A 17,765-nucleotide genomic window follows, 5' to 3' on the forward strand; every position below is an offset into this window, starting at 1 on the left:
TATTTTCTCGAACAGAATTTACTTCACTATAAACACGCACACACGCATTCACATGCACATCGCACAATATGTCAACGCGGCTATTTCGTAGAATCGTTAACGTCGATATCGAAGCAAACATTAGCTACTCGTATGTTACATCCGCCATCTTTATTACTGTCAGGCAAGTCGACAACTGTGAAATTCAACACCTAAGTTGGTATTACTGTGCTGGTATAATTAATGTATTCAATATTTTTTAAATCCTCGTTTAATTGTTTTTGTAAGACATTTTTAATGCCATATAAAGTTTACTTAAAATATATCTTTATGAAAAATGACCAATTTGTAAATTTATGATTTATCAAATTTGTACTTTTCTCGCCTTATATGGTATCAAGTAAATTATAAAAGCAACAAGGATAGACATATTTTCTATCGCATAAACAATTTGACAGAAACGTAGATTCCTTATATGGTCAAACCGAAACCGCATCAGTAAGAAAAACTTTATTTGCTAAAATTTAAAATACAGTAAAAATAAAATATTCTATAATATTGTATCAATTATCCACATATTAAAAAGTATTTATTTGTTCAAATATAAAATAAAAGCTGTTTATCTTTTTTCACATTGCAATATAAAATTACATATTAAGTTTATATAATATAACCTAAAAGTTTCTCAGAATTTTATTTTTAAGTAGAAATGGAGACTATTTTGCAACAAAAAATAATAGAAGCAACTCACTGCGTTGAAAAACAATTAGACACAGAGATAGAAAAGTTGGAAAATCTGGACATTAGTGATTTTGAAAAGTTGCGTGAACAACGTTTAAAGAAACTAAAGTTGCTTCAACAACAAAAGCAGAATTGGTTGGCATTGGTAGTATATCTTTTAGTATTTTATTATTATATAGTATTTTAATCTCTAAATAACACTGTCCTCCTGCAATCAATGTAATCTTTTTATCATAAGAAAAAGATAAACTAGTTAATCAGTTTATAGTATTTAATTTACTATTTAATAATCCAATTTTATATACAATTAAAATTGTTAATTCAACGTTTGTGACTATTTTTAGGGTCATGGAGAATATTCAGAATTATATGATGAAAAAGAATTCTTTGAAATTTCAAAAAAATCTCAAAACATCGTTTGCCTATTTTGTAAAGACGATTCCCCAAGATGTAAAATAGTAGATCATCATCTCAAAATTCTTGCAAAAAAGCATATAGAAGCAAAGTTTTGTAAGTTAAATGTAATACGATGTCCATTTTTAACTGGTAAGTTAATTATTGTCCATATTTTCTATATTTCTTTAGTGTATTCTCTTAAACTTTCCTTAAATCTAAAAATTTGTAATATTAATCTATATTATACATTTATAGAACGTTTAAGGATCAAAATTATTCCCACAATTGCTCTCATTGTTAATGGTAAAACTAATGATTACATTGTGGGATTTACTGACTTAGGAAATCGTGATGATTTTTCAACTGAAACATTAGAATATAGAATTTCACTTTCTGGAGCAATAACATTTGAAGAGAACCTGTCATCAGAAAATAATAAAAAACCATGGTTATCACAAGTTTCAAAACCTAAAACTATCAAAGGACCTAATAGTTTAAATTCTGATGATTCGGATGAAGATTAAAAATAATTCATAATTTTTAACGATTCATTAGCTAATATTTATAAGCTTTTACCTATATGTAAAATTTAACTAATAAAAATTAATAATCGTTAAACAAGTAAAGACAATTTTAATATACAAAATAGCTATATTACATAAGATATTTATATATTATTTTATTTATAATATTGTTATATATAAAATAAATCTTTTAATGTAAAAAATTTCTAAGAAATAAACATTTAAATATTTTTTTTATAAATAAATTTGCTTATAACTTTATTACTTACTTGTAACTAGCTTACTTAAATTTACTTACTAGTATGTACTATATAATTCTGTCCAAAACAATGTAACTCCTAAAGTCAAAAGATAATTTGTAAAGAAGCTATGAATATTAATAAATAACTTGCAGTTAAAAATATAATATATGAATATAGATAGTGTACCTATGTGTAAAAAAATAAAAATTCATATTTTAAGAAATATTAGAAAATATCTTTTTATTAATCAGATGTGATCACTCAAACAAATTTCAAATTATTTATCAATTACAACAGTTTTCAGAAAATTTTCAACATTATTCATTAATTTAATAATTCAAATTTGTTCAATACTTCAAAGAATGTTCTATTCATATTCAAATTTTATGTCACATATACATCGGCATGATAATAAGTTTAATTTAATTATTTTTTAAATCATTTTTATTTTTTACAAATTATTCTCTTTTCATATTAAAAATTTATGACTACTAAATAAATGTGTATTAATACCAATAACAATTCCTAAGTTATTATATACAATTGGACAAAGGCAATTAAATATAATAAATATAATAAAGCAAAACTATTAATAAAATAAATCTAAACATATCTTCTTCCTAAATCATTTAAACCTACCAAAAGTAAGATGTAAGAAAGTATAATATTTTGATGTTAAAGATGAAATAAACGCTTTCTAGGAATATGAGAAGTTTATTAAAATATGAAATTATATCAATTTATAACTAAGCTTAAAAAAAGATATGCTAGAATGACTAATAAATGTTTAATTATGTCAAAATTGTATTAAAACAAGTACTAGATTAAAATATATACGTATACTTTTCCAATATATATTACAAGTATTTACAAGTAAATTTCACAGAAATGAAAGAAAAGCACAATATATTTTTAACACAGTTTTATTCTCTCACGTGAGCATCACTGACAAAGAGGTGTTATGAAAAGTTTATTATATGAAAATATTTAAAATTTAGATATAAATCAACTTCAAAGAAATAGTTGAGTAGACAAACATAATTATATTTTTAATTAAACAATTCATTGTATAATTTTTATTATGATATAATGTCTAAAATACCTTTGCTATTCAGAATATCTACTGTGCAATTATAAAACCTTTCTAAAATTATAGCTTTAAAAAAAGTAATAATATATAAAAATGGCAATATTTTTAAAATTATAATGATTTTAATCTTATGTTACAAAAAAGTAAGGCATGGAATTGTAACATTGTTGAAAGTAACTATTAAATTCATTTATGATCCAACTCCATTTAGTTATCATTTATCAAACCTAATTTGATTAATCACTCATGAAAGAATAACTTGTTATGTTACTTTACAATAGATTGTGATATTTTTCATAGCCATTTTATTACTAATATCATTCTTTTTATATTGAATTAAATTTAATTAAGAATATATATTGATATCATTATTACTTATATACATATGTCTTGTATTTATGTATAAGAAATTTATATAATTTAAAATTCATAATGTGTTAAATGTAAATTAAAACTTTTTGAATATTCTATTTCTTACGTTTTTTACATGTTTAATAACTAATTTTTAATATTATAATTATGCAATGTATCACAGAGATAATTTTGCACACATTCAAATTTTTTATATGTACACATCGAAATGGAAATTATATTTATGAACCCTTTGCGGACGGGGTTGCTCGACGAGCGAGCATCGCTGTGGACGAGAGATATTGACGCATGCAGTGAAGAAAATATACACGTTGAATGTTTGCGTTATTCATTGTCGAGGCTTGTATTATTTTCATCAATATTTAGTTCATCATCATTGCCACTATTACTAGAAATATTGAAACGTCTGAGCCGATTCCTTGTTGAACGGAGTTCGTTCTACTGCCTGAAGCACTATCGTCGTCTTCTATCTTGTTAGGTTCAAAATAATGCTCGTCATCACTACTATCGCTATCGAACATGTTCTTTCTAGATATTTTAGGCATCGTGTATAAGGTATTATAAAAAATACATAAAACATATAAAGAGCTTGTTGATTCATCTGGTAATGTTAATAAAAGATTGAAATTCGTTTTAACTCGACCATCATCCTACATCTCGAGTTTACGTTAAACGGAAGATAACATTTCTAAAGATCTATAATTTTCCTTCATCAAAAATATAATATTGTTTAGTTTATTATACCCATACATAAATACGCATTAGATTATCGCTCAGAAAAATAGACTTATGCCAGCCACTTCAAAATAAGTGTCCGGAACTGTGAATAGATTTAGGCGGCTATATGCCGACACGCGTCCGCAGTGGTAAAAAAATTTGGGCGGCTATTAGCCGACACTCATCCGCAAAGGGTTAACACTATGCAATAAACATACTTTAACAAATTACTAAAAGAATTTTTTAAAATATCATAAATGAAAATAAGCAAATATATAATACTGTATCTGCAAAAAGAACTGTAAAAAAAATTACATAAATTACCTTATAATGCCCCTGCTTATGAATTATACGCTGTTCACACTTTTAGAAAATATTTTTATGAAATTACATTAATAAATATATTATGGATAGATAACATCTAGAAATCCTTTTTTACATGAAAGTAGAAGTATTGTTATTATAAAAAATATAAACATTTACGCATATATTTAAAGTATAAAAGCGTATGTTCTCTCTAAAACACATATGACATGGCAATTCAACTTTATTCGAATTATATATTCAAAATTAGATTTGTTAAAAATGTGTTTTATTACATATATATTATTTATATAAAAAAAAGAAAAAAGAAATAACAACAAAGTGCCAAAAATATGTAAGAAAAATGTGATTACATTTTAACATTAACGATAGTCTGTTTTAAATCTTTTGCCTTATATAGAAGATATAAAGTAGAACATATTGCCTTTCCATGTATAAAATGATACCTTATTATTTGTTTTAATAGTACATCATAAAACAGATAGTAACTACATATAAGAAGTAATTACATATAATCATTCTTAAATACGTGTTATGAAACAAAAAATAATTACACTTTGTACATGCGTTTCTTACGACTTATGTTTTTTTTTAACAAAAATGCACAAAAGTTTACTTTTACATTAACAAATAAGAAATATTTCATAGATAATTACATATAATTATGCTGATATTTATATAACATAACAAACTCAATTTATATCCAAAAAGAAATGCAAAAACAATCATTGTACTAAATATACTTCACACTGTTTTTATGCCACAAAGAGTGTTCTCACTTAAAAAATTGAGATAACTTAGTAAAAGTTGTCTTTCCAAGAGAACATATAAAAATTGCAATAAAGTTTAGAAAAGGCAAACATATTGCAGGAAATAACTTTGTTATTTAACCTGATTATTTAGCATTTGGAGTTGAATCAACTAGTCTAATTAGATTCTAGAATTCTTCTATAGACATCTTTAACTTTGTTCATTATCAAGAAGATTTTACATTCATATAATTAATATAACTTTACATATTTTTAAAGCAAGACAAATATTTAAGTACTAAAATAAAATTAAACTTTGATTCTTTTTTATTTAAAATCTATGTTAATCGATGAATGAATAGGTTTTGAAAAATTATACTCAATATATTCACATTATTTTAACAACTTATATATATTATTTTGTTCTCAATGATGAAAACAAACTTGACCAGCTAGTTGAAGTAATACGTCAATTTAACTCACTGTACATAGTTTGATGTTTGATAAAGTCATAGAAGTATATGCCTTCTACCTTTAATACGATTTACCAAATTGCATATTTTAAGTGCTGGTCCAAGTTTTAATCCCATATATTTCATCATCATATCAGAATTTAAAAGTAACAAAGCTTTCCCATCAATTTCCTGAAAATTTTCTTCGATTACTGATTTGAGCATGTACTATTTGATATATAAATGAATTTATTACTCACTGTAAAAAATACTATTATAAAATAAATATAAAATAACATAAAATGTTAACTTACATGTTTCCTGAATAAATCTGCATGCTGTCCTAATGCAGGATCAGTAACACCAATATAATGTATTACATCTTCAATAGTCCATTCTGCTGGTTCAATAGAAGGTGTGCGATTTGTGGAAGTTTCAGATTGGGTAGTGGATGTTGCAGCTTCAAGCTCTGATTATAATAATAATATATCACTTATTTATCAATATTTTTAAAAAAGAGAAATTACCTGGAACAGATTTTCGTGGTTGTTTTGCAGCTGTTGGTGAGGATGAATTGTTTATACTTTGTACAGAATTTTGTTGTGTTTGCTGCTGTGGGATAGTCGACGACAGGTTTTGCTGACTTGGAGACCACCTTCGTTTTTCTGCTGCAGTAGCACTATTAGTTGTAGCTGTAGCAGTATTAACTGCTTCTTCGCTATTGGTGGATTGTGGTTGTTGAGTATTTGGACATTTGTTGCAGGGTTCTTTCCTTCTAAATAACATATGTTCACATGCACAAAGATCCTCAAGTTGTCGCCTAATGTATATATAAAAATCTTCTTCTTCCATAAATATAGGTAACCTAACAGAAGTAGGTTTACTCTCTAAAATTAAGCTTATAGTTTCTCCTTCACCACGTTTTAACAGACTCAACATCTGTCTTGGACTCATTGCTGCCATCAAGAAGGCTTGAAATATATCTCTTGTGACATTTAGTATAGGGCCAGTACCAAATTGTGCTGGCATTGCCTTTACTTTACGAGGATCAAAATAGGGACCACATGTGCAATTATGATTTACATAAATTGTAACTGTAACATAATAAAAGTATTGAACGACAAAAGAAAGTATAAATTCAATTACCAAGAGATAAATTTAAGTGAAATAGTATATACCATTCTCTAAAGAATGTGGTTTGGTATTAGCTGTACTAGTATCAGGTTCTGTAGCTGGTTGTGGTGGAGCACTTGAACCAGCAGGGCTCACTAAAGCAACAGCTGGTTCTCCATTAGTGCCTCCACCAGACACTGCCATTACTGGTAAGATGTTACTTGTCCTAGACTTAAATCTATTAGGCCCTGTCGCTACAGATATTTATGTATATTACTTAATAAAAATATATACTTTAATGATATAAGTTAGGAAGATATTATAATTCTTACATTTCTGTCTAGGTGGCTGTAATGGATGACCACTTTTAAAACACCAACCAGCAGGGAAGATATCTCTAGAGTCAAAACGACACCAATAATCAAACGCTCCCCGCCAGCCATCAAATGTAATATGAATCATGTCTTCCTTAACTGCACCAACAGTTGCTGTGCAAATAAGTTGTGGATTCTTTTTATCTATGGCTTCCAATTTATGTCCAATTTCAAACATATTAGAACGCGGTGTTTTTGGCTCGCGTTTAAATACTTTTGCAGGTGCCATTTCAGCACCATTCAATGTTTTCAGAAGAAACATTGGCCAACTGGAAGCATTCATTCGGAAGCCCAATGGTGGTTGCAACATGCCACCAGATTTTTCGCAATGACCAATTGGATTAATTTCATTACTGTCGACTAAACGCCAAAAATCATTTTTATTATCTGAACCATCCAACCTAAGTCTAAGACGGGGACCAAGAACTCCAACTACAGTCGCGATACATGTTGATGTTAAATTACGAGGATCAAGAGCCTCTAATTTCATACCCATTTTGAATTCATTAGTTGATGGAATCTCATGCTAAAAGATAATTTCAATATTATAACGTATACTTTCGTTTTTTATGATTTAATGTACCTGTTTGAAACATTCTATAGGTGCAGCTTGGCTGTTTGTTTCTTTTAAGTAAAGATCCCAATCAAAAGTTTGATACGTTTCATACTGAAATGGACCAGTAGAGGTTGATGGGGAGTGAGATATATTTGTATGACTTGTATTTGTAAATGATTGAGTTGTAGAAGGAATATTATTTCCACTTATTAATCCCGATGGTGCAAGGGATGGTGCAGGAGATGACTGGTCCCTATTATCTATTTAAAAAAAATGCAGTTCTCATTAAAATACATTAACACATACTTTAACTTTTTTTAAACGTTTGTAAATTACTAACTTTTCTTTATATCCGTTTGTCCTTCCTTCTTTTGATGTTTATTTAAACAAAATGGGGAGCAAAAGTCTTTTGTAGGCCCATCCTTTTGCTCTAATCTCACTGGTGTACCTCTGATAACATTGTCGCATTGAACGCAAGCACCTCGTATATAAGCCTTGCGAAATTCTGATAAACAAGTTTCTGAACAGAATTCTTTCTTTCCATGTTGTGTTGGAAGAACATATTTCAGAGGCTGCTTAGTTTCTCCGCACCATGTACAGGAGTTTTTTGATTTTGGTGGTCTTCCAGGACCTATATTTTAAAGATACAATGTTTTAAATTAATTGTAACATAACATATATAATAATAGTTATCAATAATAAAAAATTATTCATATCTACAATCAAAAATGATTGAGAAAAGAGAAAAATCTACAAAGTACAAGGTTACTTTGAATTCTAATATTTATATACCTCGCATTTTGGTTTGTGTAGACGACATAATTCTTCATAGAAAAACAGTATTTGATACTAAAACTTATTGCATAACATTACTACTTTAATTTAATAATTAAGGATATCTTTGCATCCATTAATAAAATAAATCTTGGAAGCACATCTAGTTTTAAACAGAAAAAAGTTACACTTTTATTCTACTAGCAAATAGGTTACGGTCAAGCTTATGTACCACCAGATAATTTCTCATACACCTTCACATAAATCAAAATTTAATCGGATTCTGTGATGATTATTTCGTTACAATCAAAATAATATATTCCGTATCAAAAGTTATTATGTCAAGCCGCCATATTGCTTTGATTTGGCCGCGCAATCCGTAGATAAAAAGGTAATAGAAAGGATTCATTACATGAATATCAATACTATAATTACACAAGCTATAATCTGTGCATATTAAAATTTTGTACCAATAAATAATAATAATTGTTTGAAACCTTTTTTTACTAATCAAATAAAATGACAAAAATAATTTTTTTCATTTTGTAATTTTTCTTTCCCGAAAAACTATTTCTACCATTCCCCTCGATGCTTAATGTTTATTTAAAAATCATAATACTATACATTCCAAAACTATCCTCCTTAAGATTAAAACGTAAAAACGATAAAATATCATTTAATTGATTTATGCGGTGAAATATATACGTAATTATGTATTTATGTAATGAAACAAGCAAATTATTGGTTAAATATTCTCCGAAAACTTCATATCGTTTCGATGTTTCGTTTAATGCGAAGTATTCTTTTTTTTAACATCTGCCATTCTGCCATTCATTGTAAAGAAAGCTTTAACTTTGCTGTCGTTGGAATTGGAATTTCAGTTCAAGCAAATGGTATCTCACGGGTGGAGGTCGTTGCGTCAAATCTCACAAATCATGAATGAATTCTAAGTTTTATTGTATATTTTCTACAAATTAGCAACATTGTTGACACTAGTAAGTCCAGCATTAACGGCTACATGTTTTTTACAAATTTGCATAATCCTACGTCGCGGAAATTCGCGAATTTATCAAACGGTTTGGTGGCATGTAAACAAACATTGAATCACGAAATGTTGTCATATAATTTTAACAGTTTTACGTACGTAAATTTATTAAAAATACATAAAGAAAGTTGCAATTTTACTCATTCTTTTGTAATTCACGTTATAATAAAGAAGAAATTAATATATTTTTAGGGAGTACGAAAGTTCTTTCTAAAATTTATTACTTTTTTAAAGTGTAAAACTTTCATCCTTTATGTTTATAAATAACTTGTAATTACTAAATATATAAGTAAATTTGGTATTTATAAGCATAATATTCTTCATCTTGTGATATAAAAACTTACTTTGCAACTTATGAAAAGACAAAATGCAAGGAGTGTTGATTAATATATTTTGCTGCAAGATATTAAAAATAAAACATTGAAAACGTTACATATATAAAGAAGTATACAAATGTGATCAAATTTTATATGCATATGTAATAATTATGTGTTATAAAGTATCTATTAACGAGAATAATTGTGTCATATGTGTTATATGTGCTAAAGTATTTACCACAACGTGCGTTGTACGATGAATGAAGTAAGTGGAGGAAAGCAAGACATACCAAATACTTCTTCTTGGGAAACTTTATCTGGCCAGTCTGCATCTTCATTGTCTACTATGCATCATCATCATCAGTCGCTACAACAAGATGCAAATCCAACTGTTGCACAAGTTATAGTTCCTACTCCTGTAAAACTTCAGACACCTATCTTAAGCTCAGCACAAAATATATCTGACCATTGTTCACAACTTGGTCATATGCAACAATCAGGTCTAATGACACAGGTAAATATTTATTTATAATCTATTATCTAAAATTATTAATTGCTTATATGTACAAAACATAAAACTTAATCTTTTATATATTAGAATTCAATTGTTGAAAATTAAAAGATTAAACTATTAGTAATTATATTTCAAAAGTGAAATGAAATGCAATATTTTTTTGTTTTAATGAAATGATAGATTATGCAGATACAAGATTCATAAATAAGGAAAATATTATATCTAGGAGATTAACTACCTAAAAGAGTTGAGAAATACAATTATAATTTGAAGATAATGAAAACTAATAAGCAAATATAATAATACTTTTTCCCCATAAATTATATATTTCTATTCAATTACAGGGTACACCACCAGGAACGTTCCCAGAACCTGAACTTTCACCTGAACTTCAGCAACAAGGATGGAAGAAGTTTTGGAGTAAAAGAGAAAATCGTCCATATTTTTGGAATAAATTAACTGGAGAATCATTATGGGTAATACCACCATTGAAACCTCAGGTACTAAGGTATAACCTTTGGTTGTAGATTAATAAAAACATAAACTTATATGTGTCAACTGCATCTATATTCAAGTTTGACCCAATTACGGATCCACTTGGTATATGCGGTGTACCACCTGTTTCTGGAAATGGAACGATTCCCCCAGGAGGAACACTTAAACGCAGAGCTTCTGAAGATAGTGTTGTTCCAGCTGCAAAGAAATTTGTATTAGCGTATGTTTACTTGACTGAATTTATATCATTTTTATATTAAGCAATTTTTAAAAATTCTAATATATTTTAATTTAATGATAGAGGACCATGGGATTTGGAAATTCCAACAAATGTTATAATATACGAGAGAGCTCCATCAAATTTACCTCATGTTCATCCTGAAGCAGAAGCATTACGGTGTAGTTTACTTGCAAAGTTGAGACAATGCTATCAAGAATTGTGTCATACTCGTGAATCCATAGATGCTCCAAAAGATTCTTTCAACAGATGGCTAATGGAAAGAAAAGTTATAGACTGTGGTTCAGATCCCCTTTTACCAAGTCAGTGTTTCCCTGAAATTTCTATGTCTATGTATCGCGAAATTATGAATGATATCCCTATTAAATTAGTCCGGCCAAAATTCACTGGTGATGCAAGAAAACAGCTATCGCGATACGCAGAGGCTGCAAAAAAGATGATAGAATCAAGAGCAGCTTCGTCAGAAAGTAGGAAAGTTGTAAAATGGAATGCAGAAGACACATTTCAATGGTTGAGACGAACAGTTGGTGCTACATTTGACGATTTTCAAGATCGTCTTGCACACTTAAAACGACAATGTCAACCACACCTTACAGAGACTGTAAAAGCTAGTGTTGAGGGTATTTGCCTGAAAATTTATCATTTATCAACAGAGTATGCAAAAAAGGTTAAAGATAAAAATAATCAAATATTAAAGGATAATGGTTTAGGAAATGTTATACCACTAGGAGGACCTGCTAGTGCACAAAGGAAAGTTTGGTGTTATCCTGTGCAATTTTCTCTTCCAACTCCTCGACTTCCACAAGTGGATTACCTTCCTGAACGTGAACAGACAATGTTACGTTTTCATGGTGATACTGCATGTATTAATAACATGCATCTTACTAAATTAGAACATCTATATAGATATAATTGCTTCGATGATAAAAAATTCGAAATGTTTTTACCTCGTGTTTGGTGTATGTTGAAACGTTATCAAACATATCTTGGAATTAATGAAGGACAAGCAACACAAATGGCTCTGCCTGTCACAGTTTTTGAATGTCTTCAACGATCATTCGGTGTAACATTTGAATGTTTTGCATCCCCTTTAAATTGTTACTTTAGACAATATTGTTCAGCATTTGCTGATACAGATTCTTATTTTGGATCAAGAGGACCTTTCTTGGACTTTAGGCCTGTAAGCGGCTCGTTTCAAGCTAATCCACCATATTGCGAAGAACTTATGGAAGCTATGGTTAATCATTTCGAACGTCTTTTGGCTGATTCTACCGAACCTTTATCTTTCGTGGTATTCTTGCCTGAATGGCGGGATCCAGCACCTAATGCTCTTATCAAATTGGAAAGTAGCCATTTTAAGCGCAAACAAGTAGTGGTACCTGCAATGGAACACGAATATAGACATGGATTTCAACACATATTACCAAAGTAAGTTACAATATTTTGGTTTCAATATTTACTCAAGCAATAAATAAAAAATACATACAAAAGACCCTTTTTGCATTATAGAGGCGAAGTTAATATTAGAGCAGCGCACGGAACATTAGTTGTATGGTTACAAAATGCAGCTGGTACTGCTCGTTGGGGTCCTACTGAAGAAAGAGTCGAAGCATTATTAGAAGCATGGCGTCCAGGAAGAGAAAGAGAACGAGATAGACAAGAACTTTTGTCACCACCAAGACAAACACATCAGCAAATACCTTCTACGCCTATCCCTGTTTTAACAACGCCCACAAATCCAACAGTACCGTTACAAACATTATCCACGCATCCTATATAATTCTTAAACAATATTCGGAGAGTTGGAAAGAAAACTAAAATAAGTCTAACAATTTAATTTTAATTTTTTCTTGAAGAAATCAGTTTTTTACAGGATGTATTTGGCATGTAATTTAACAATTACATTTTATGTAGCAGAATTAACATAATAACAACACGAAACATCGATTTCTGCTAATACTGTTATGCCTATTATGGTAACATTCATGATATAGCGAATATAATTGTAAAATCGGAGATGCAATATAATTTACGTGTTCGAGTATTTAAATAAGCGAATTACTTAAAAATTTATTAAAATAAAGAACAGAAACTCTTAATTTTGATTCACTGAGATCTCGCTATATTGTGAAAGATACTGTACTTCAATATTATTCATCATATGTGCTGTAAGAAATTCATTTCATCTAAAGAAGGTATACAAATAGATATTTACAATGTGTACATATGCGTACAGAAAAATTATTTGATTATCATGAATGGAATGAATATTATTATGCTACCTAAAATTTCATATAAATTTTTTCTTTTAAAAATTGCGAGAATTTATAACTTAATTTTAATAATTCTTTTGTGATGTTTATCATAGAGTGCAATTTCTTTACTTATTTCCAACATGTTAAAAATGTTAAAAATATGTGAGATGTCACAATGAAAAATATGTATCTATTATATAGGTATAAAAAATCATCATTCGACAATTGATACAAAATCACGTTGCGTGGAGTCTAATCTTTGTAATAGTGTTAATTGTTGGTAATTAATAAGAAGACTTTGTAAGACGTGATACCCTAATAGAGGTACTTGCCATGCAAGTAAAAATTGGTACTATTATGAAAAAGTTATGAGAAAATGCAATAGTGTGTATGCGTGTGTGCCCGCGTGTGTAAATAATGAAATACATAATTATATTTGCTTGTTTTTCATCGGAAAAATTAGTTTATATGGAAATAATTTAAAGTAATATCCCCTTTTTATACCTTTTATCCATGACAATCTGTTTCTTTTAACATGAAATAACAAAGTGCGATAGATACTCTGTTTTCTAAATGTATCATCAGTGCAATATTTTATATGAATTTTTAATAGAACTTATAAAAGAAAATATGTACAGAAATATATTAACTTCTTTTATAGAAGACATCTTTGTTACTTTTCGATGAATTTTTAAATCTTAAAACGAACATATAATTGAATTATAAATGATTTATAAATTTGTATAACACTGGATTATAATGATTCATCCCTCAATTTATGAAATTGTTCAAGATAAATTGATAAAAAAAATACTGTTCCATAAAATAAATGTGTCTTAAGTTGAAAATACATCTGTATATATATGTATTAAAAAATCAAATTAAGTATAGAGTTTACAACCATTATTTTCACATGAAATGAAATATTTCTTTTTAATAATATAATGGCTTTTTCTTTAAGTGAAATATATATATATATATATATATATATAAATCGTATATATTATATATAAGAAATAATATAAAGAATATCATACAATATATTTTCATTATATTTCTATTATATTTATACTTTTTTTCTTTTTCAATTAATTACATAAGCAAATCCTTAATATACACATTTTATGTCATTCTAGGAAATGGTGATCAATTCGTAATTTTACGCAGTTTAAAATAATAATTTAGAGATATTATATACACACATGTGACATAATATCACACAATTTACTTTGTAATTTTATTTTATAAATTCGAAAGAAACAACTGTGCTATATACATATTTTTCCCGATACTAATAAGTTTTTACAATTATTTGTGTTTATAGATAATATACATACTTATACATATCTTATACATTTTGTATATGTTTATTAGTAGTAAATTGTACATAGTTGTACAATATGTATATGTATATATGTAGACATAAGACACTTATGCACATATAATTTGTAAGGCATAAGACAATATAAAAAAAGGTTTATGGGCACTTACTATTTTAGTACTTAAACTCCCATAAAGAAAATAAAATATACTCGTAAAAAGATTATATTATTGTTAAACACAGTATAAACAAGTAGAGTTCCACATTTTATAAAGCAACTTGCTACTGTTAAATTAGAATACTGCTTTTTTTTTAGATGTAAAGATATTTACATTAATACAACTATATATAATTCATACTTCTAAAAACTGAAAAACTGTTTCTAATAAAAGTTATCCAATTGACAATGAAGTCATTTACTGAAGATTTTTTATTTTTAAGTGTTGAAGATTCAAAGATCACATTTTTTTAAATACAGTGTCATATTTTTATATTTATATTGTGTTAGAGGTTGAAACATTTTGAAATAAAAAATAAAATATTTTTAAAATTATGAACAGAAAAGTATATTTACCACAAAGTAATGTATATTAATAAAACTTTTTATTACTCTTAAATTAATCAATTTATCATAGTTAAGTATTAGATGAAGAATAATACAAAATTTAATATAAGTATATTTTATGATTTAAAAATATTTAAATAAAAATATGATTGAATTTGCTACCTTTTTTTATTTCTCATTATTTTATTAGATAGTTTACAGTACTTACAATATACAACTTTTATTTATGAAAATATATATTACAGATCTTTTTTTTCAATTCTAATAGGTGTAATAAAAAAATTAACGTTTTGTTTTTAAAAATTATATACTTTCTTATATTCAATATTTACAGATTTATATAAAAATTTGTTGATTATATGTATTACATTATTTACATCATAATATTTACATTTATATAAACAGAAACAAGATTTTTATTTTCTTATTTCATTTTTAATTTTTTTGTCTTTTATCATGTAGATGAGTGTTCGGTTAAGTCATATGATTGCAAAAATAATAACAGCTTGTTCAACAATTTATGGGCTTGCTGTTTTTCACAAATTAAGTAATAAATAGATTTCTCTTCCATATCATTAATAAAGTCTATCAATGTCAATTTTATTGAATGGAGATCGAATACGCAATGGCTAAATCCGAGTTTATATCTATTAAAGGTAATTACGTCCTCTTTTTTTAAAACCATGCTTAAACGACGTTTAGCTATAAATGTCAGAAAATTAAAGAATAAGTTATAATCCATTCCATACGTTGATTTCAATATTAATTGACACTGTTCTGCCCAATTGCTCATATCTTTACAGTCACTAACTTCTTTCATTACGGAGTTTAATTCCTTTTTTAATCCATACCACACATTTATAATATTACAGCCATTGATCCAATTATGATTGAGAGAAATTGTATCCTCCTAAAAATAAGCATCATAATAAGTATAGAATATTACTTAACTTAAATAATGATAGTCAAGTATACTTACTATATTCCAAACTTGATGGTGCCAGCCAGATGGTACAAATATAATTTCACCTTCCTTCTGAATTACATCAATATATTTTATCGATCGCTTATCATAGGCCTTATATACAGCATAGTTTTCAAGTTCTTTGGATGTTGCATCATATATTAATTGACCATGTATATCTCTAAGAAAATCTTCTTGACCTGGAGGGAAAAGTAACCAACGTTTCTTTCCAACTATATTAGCAGACCAACTGTATGATCCAAATACATCTGCATGCAATGGTGTCCTATATGTGGAAACTAGTTTACCTTATTTACATAACATCAAACATTAATAATTTTGTGCTTAAAAAGTATATTTTTACCATGTTCCTTTTGGGCCCATATATACAAATCTATAATCATCATTTAAATCAGGATGTGCCATGTAATATTCATTTAGCCAGTCGGATGCAAAATACTCAGGAACTGTATACATAGGAGCATTGGGGAATAATTTCTGACAATGCCAGTCCTTTAAATACAAAAGCGCCATAGAATCTGAATAATTGTTTTTTACATAATCCATCCAATAATCTAAGTAATCTTTCATTTTCATATCATCTTTAGACTGTGAATTGTAATATCTCTTTTTACAATCTGCGACTGGTACTATACAATCTCCTATAAGACAAATATTTTAATTAATAAATAATACGCGTGTAGAGTAAATATAATATTTATAATTTGTTTACCAAACGATATATCAAGGACGTCGAAATCCGGTGCACCATCTAGATTCCATTGTCTTTTACACGACCAATTTTCAGTTATATTCGGCTTAAAAATACACGGTTTATTCTCCATTAAATATTTCGAAAAAAAGTCATCGTACGTTATCGATGTATCAACATAATCAATCCAATCGATTATAGTGGTCTTTTTGTTAACAGATAACCTCCTGTTTTGAACTTCGACTTCTTGTACCATCGCGCACTTTTACTTGAATTAAATTTAATAATAAGCGAACTTCATTATAATTTTTTCATATATATACATACCCATGTATACACGTATATATACATATATAGGTACACATTAAAATATAGAAATCGACAATGATGTATAGCTGTTTTTAAAAAATTACGACACTTTTTTTGAATGGATACAATGTCACGAAACTAATTAAAAACTACCTTGAAATTTTGTTAATCTACGCGCATGCGTATATGTTATGTACGTTATATTTTTAATCATTATTATTTATTATTACATTTATCGTTATGTGATATTATGATTTAATACTTTTTGTTTGCTACATAACCATGCAATGTTGTAAACTATTCTTTTCTTAAAGTTGATTTATTTTGTTCGTTCAATTTAATTCATTTTACGTATATATTATCTTGCCTTAACTATATAACAATTTCATTAAATAATATTATACATATTTGTATTAGTTTTTGTACATGGTTAAAAAAGTTATTTGATACCTTAGTATATATTTAATAAATTACTTTTAAATTTAATTTCAAAAAAGTATATTATAATAGATAAATTTATTTAGATTTATAAAATGGGAAATAAAATGGGAATAAAATGTTAAAATAATTTTTAAATATCTAACAAGTTAAATTCATATGTAACAAAATGTTGGATCTAGAATTTTT

At 27.5% G+C, this 17,765-nt stretch overlaps 4 protein-coding genes across 11 annotated transcripts; 2 read left to right on the top strand and 2 right to left on the bottom strand.

Moving 5' to 3' along the window:
* Nucleotides 1-38: 38 nt before the first annotated feature.
* On the top strand, nucleotides 39-1,879 carry LOC139995307 (thioredoxin domain-containing protein 9). 4 transcript variants are annotated; one of them, XM_072018663.1, is made up of 4 exons: nucleotides 39-163; nucleotides 687-865; nucleotides 1,065-1,266; nucleotides 1,372-1,879. In XM_072018663.1, exons 1-4 carry the CDS (start codon nucleotides 133-135, stop codon nucleotides 1,638-1,640), a joined length of 681 nt encoding a protein of 226 aa, XP_071874764.1. In that variant the 5' UTR covers nucleotides 39-132; the 3' UTR covers nucleotides 1,641-1,879. The 4 variants fall into 4 exon arrangements, with proteins under 4 accessions (XP_071874764.1, XP_071874763.1, XP_071874766.1 ...); XM_072018662.1 differs by having other exon boundaries at nucleotides 69-213; XM_072018665.1 differs by lacking the exon at nucleotides 39-163 and adding an exon at nucleotides 243-508.
* Nucleotides 1,880-4,810: 2,931 nt separating this feature from the next.
* Nucleotides 4,811-8,791, bottom strand: Scm (Polycomb protein Scm). 3 transcript variants are annotated; one of them, XM_072018680.1, is made up of 9 exons: nucleotides 8,636-8,788; nucleotides 8,422-8,566; nucleotides 7,970-8,260; nucleotides 7,657-7,889; nucleotides 7,032-7,599; nucleotides 6,765-6,953; nucleotides 6,114-6,680; nucleotides 5,901-6,055; nucleotides 4,811-5,778 (listed from the first exon to the last, which is right to left on the bottom strand). In XM_072018680.1, exons 2-9 carry the CDS (start codon nucleotides 8,447-8,449, stop codon nucleotides 5,644-5,646), a joined length of 2,166 nt encoding a protein of 721 aa, XP_071874781.1. In that variant the 5' UTR covers nucleotides 8,450-8,566; nucleotides 8,636-8,788; the 3' UTR covers nucleotides 4,811-5,643. The 3 variants fall into 3 exon arrangements, with proteins under 3 accessions (XP_071874781.1, XP_071874782.1, XP_071874780.1); XM_072018681.1 differs by having other exon boundaries at nucleotides 6,765-6,947; nucleotides 8,422-8,791; XM_072018679.1 differs by having other exon boundaries at nucleotides 8,422-8,789.
* A 288-nt stretch (nucleotides 8,792-9,079) lies between these two features.
* Nucleotides 9,080-13,930, top strand: Pcif1 (Phosphorylated CTD-interacting factor 1). Of its 2 annotated transcripts, XM_072018676.1 has the most exons (6): nucleotides 9,080-9,398; nucleotides 9,997-10,279; nucleotides 10,624-10,779; nucleotides 10,855-10,994; nucleotides 11,076-12,440; nucleotides 12,522-13,930. In XM_072018676.1, the coding sequence occupies exons 2-6, from the start codon at nucleotides 10,022-10,024 to the stop codon at nucleotides 12,790-12,792; spliced, it is 2,190 nt and encodes a 729-aa protein (XP_071874777.1). In that variant the 5' UTR covers nucleotides 9,080-9,398; nucleotides 9,997-10,021; the 3' UTR covers nucleotides 12,793-13,930. The 2 variants fall into 2 exon arrangements, with proteins under 2 accessions (XP_071874777.1, XP_071874779.1); XM_072018678.1 differs by lacking the exons at nucleotides 9,080-9,398; nucleotides 9,997-10,279 and having other exon boundaries at nucleotides 10,627-10,787.
* A 1,511-nt stretch (nucleotides 13,931-15,441) lies between these two features.
* On the bottom strand, nucleotides 15,442-17,270 carry Jmjd4 (jumonji domain containing 4). 2 transcript variants are annotated; one of them, XM_072017653.1, is made up of 5 exons: nucleotides 17,157-17,235; nucleotides 16,851-17,097; nucleotides 16,482-16,779; nucleotides 16,133-16,403; nucleotides 15,442-16,063 (listed from the first exon to the last, which is right to left on the bottom strand). In XM_072017653.1, the coding sequence occupies exons 2-5, from the start codon at nucleotides 17,083-17,085 to the stop codon at nucleotides 15,608-15,610; spliced, it is 1,260 nt and encodes a 419-aa protein (XP_071873754.1). In that variant the 5' UTR covers nucleotides 17,086-17,097; nucleotides 17,157-17,235; the 3' UTR covers nucleotides 15,442-15,607. The 2 variants fall into 2 exon arrangements, with proteins under 2 accessions (XP_071873754.1, XP_071873753.1); XM_072017652.1 differs by having other exon boundaries at nucleotides 16,851-17,270.
* Nucleotides 17,271-17,765: the final 495 nt, after the last annotated feature.

The sequence above is a fragment of the Bombus fervidus genome, chromosome 15 (assembly GCF_041682495.2).
Source record: "Bombus fervidus isolate BK054 chromosome 15, iyBomFerv1, whole genome shotgun sequence".
Lineage (NCBI taxonomy): Eukaryota > Metazoa > Arthropoda > Insecta > Hymenoptera > Apidae > Bombus > Bombus fervidus.

Coding starts and splice junctions, on each gene's coding strand:
- LOC139995307 (XM_072018662.1), top strand. CDS start 69: ATGTCAACGCGGCTATTTCGTAGAATCGTTAACGTCGATATCGAAGCA. Junction 214..686: donor AAGTTGGTATTACTGTGCTG/GTATAATTAATG, acceptor ATTTTTAAGTAG/AAATGGAGACTATTTTGCAA. Junction 866..1,064: donor AGCAGAATTGGTTGGCATTG/GTAGTATATCTT, acceptor GACTATTTTTAG/GGTCATGGAGAATATTCAGA.
- Scm (XM_072018679.1), bottom strand. CDS start 8,449: ATGTCGTCTACACAAACCAAAATGCGAG. Junction 7,890..7,969: donor ACAAACGGATATAAAGAAAA/GTTAGTAATTTA, acceptor TTTTTTAAATAG/ATAATAGGGACCAGTCATCT. Junction 7,600..7,656: donor CTATAGAATGTTTCAAACAG/GTACATTAAATC, acceptor ATTATCTTTTAG/CATGAGATTCCATCAACTAA.
- Pcif1 (XM_072018676.1), top strand. CDS start 10,022: ATGAATGAAGTAAGTGGAGGAAAGCAAGACATACCAAATACTTCTTCT. Junction 10,995..11,075: donor GCAAAGAAATTTGTATTAGC/GTATGTTTACTT, acceptor ATTTAATGATAG/AGGACCATGGGATTTGGAAA. Junction 12,441..12,521: donor TTTCAACACATATTACCAAA/GTAAGTTACAAT, acceptor TTTGCATTATAG/AGGCGAAGTTAATATTAGAG.
- Jmjd4 (XM_072017652.1), bottom strand. CDS start 17,085: ATGGTACAAGAAGTCGAAGTTCAAAACAGGAGGTTATCTGTTAACAAA. Junction 16,780..16,850: donor CGTCCTTGATATATCGTTTG/GTAAACAAATTA, acceptor TTTGTCTTATAG/GAGATTGTATAGTACCAGTC. Junction 16,064..16,132: donor ACCATCAAGTTTGGAATATA/GTAAGTATACTT, acceptor GCTTATTTTTAG/GAGGATACAATTTCTCTCAA.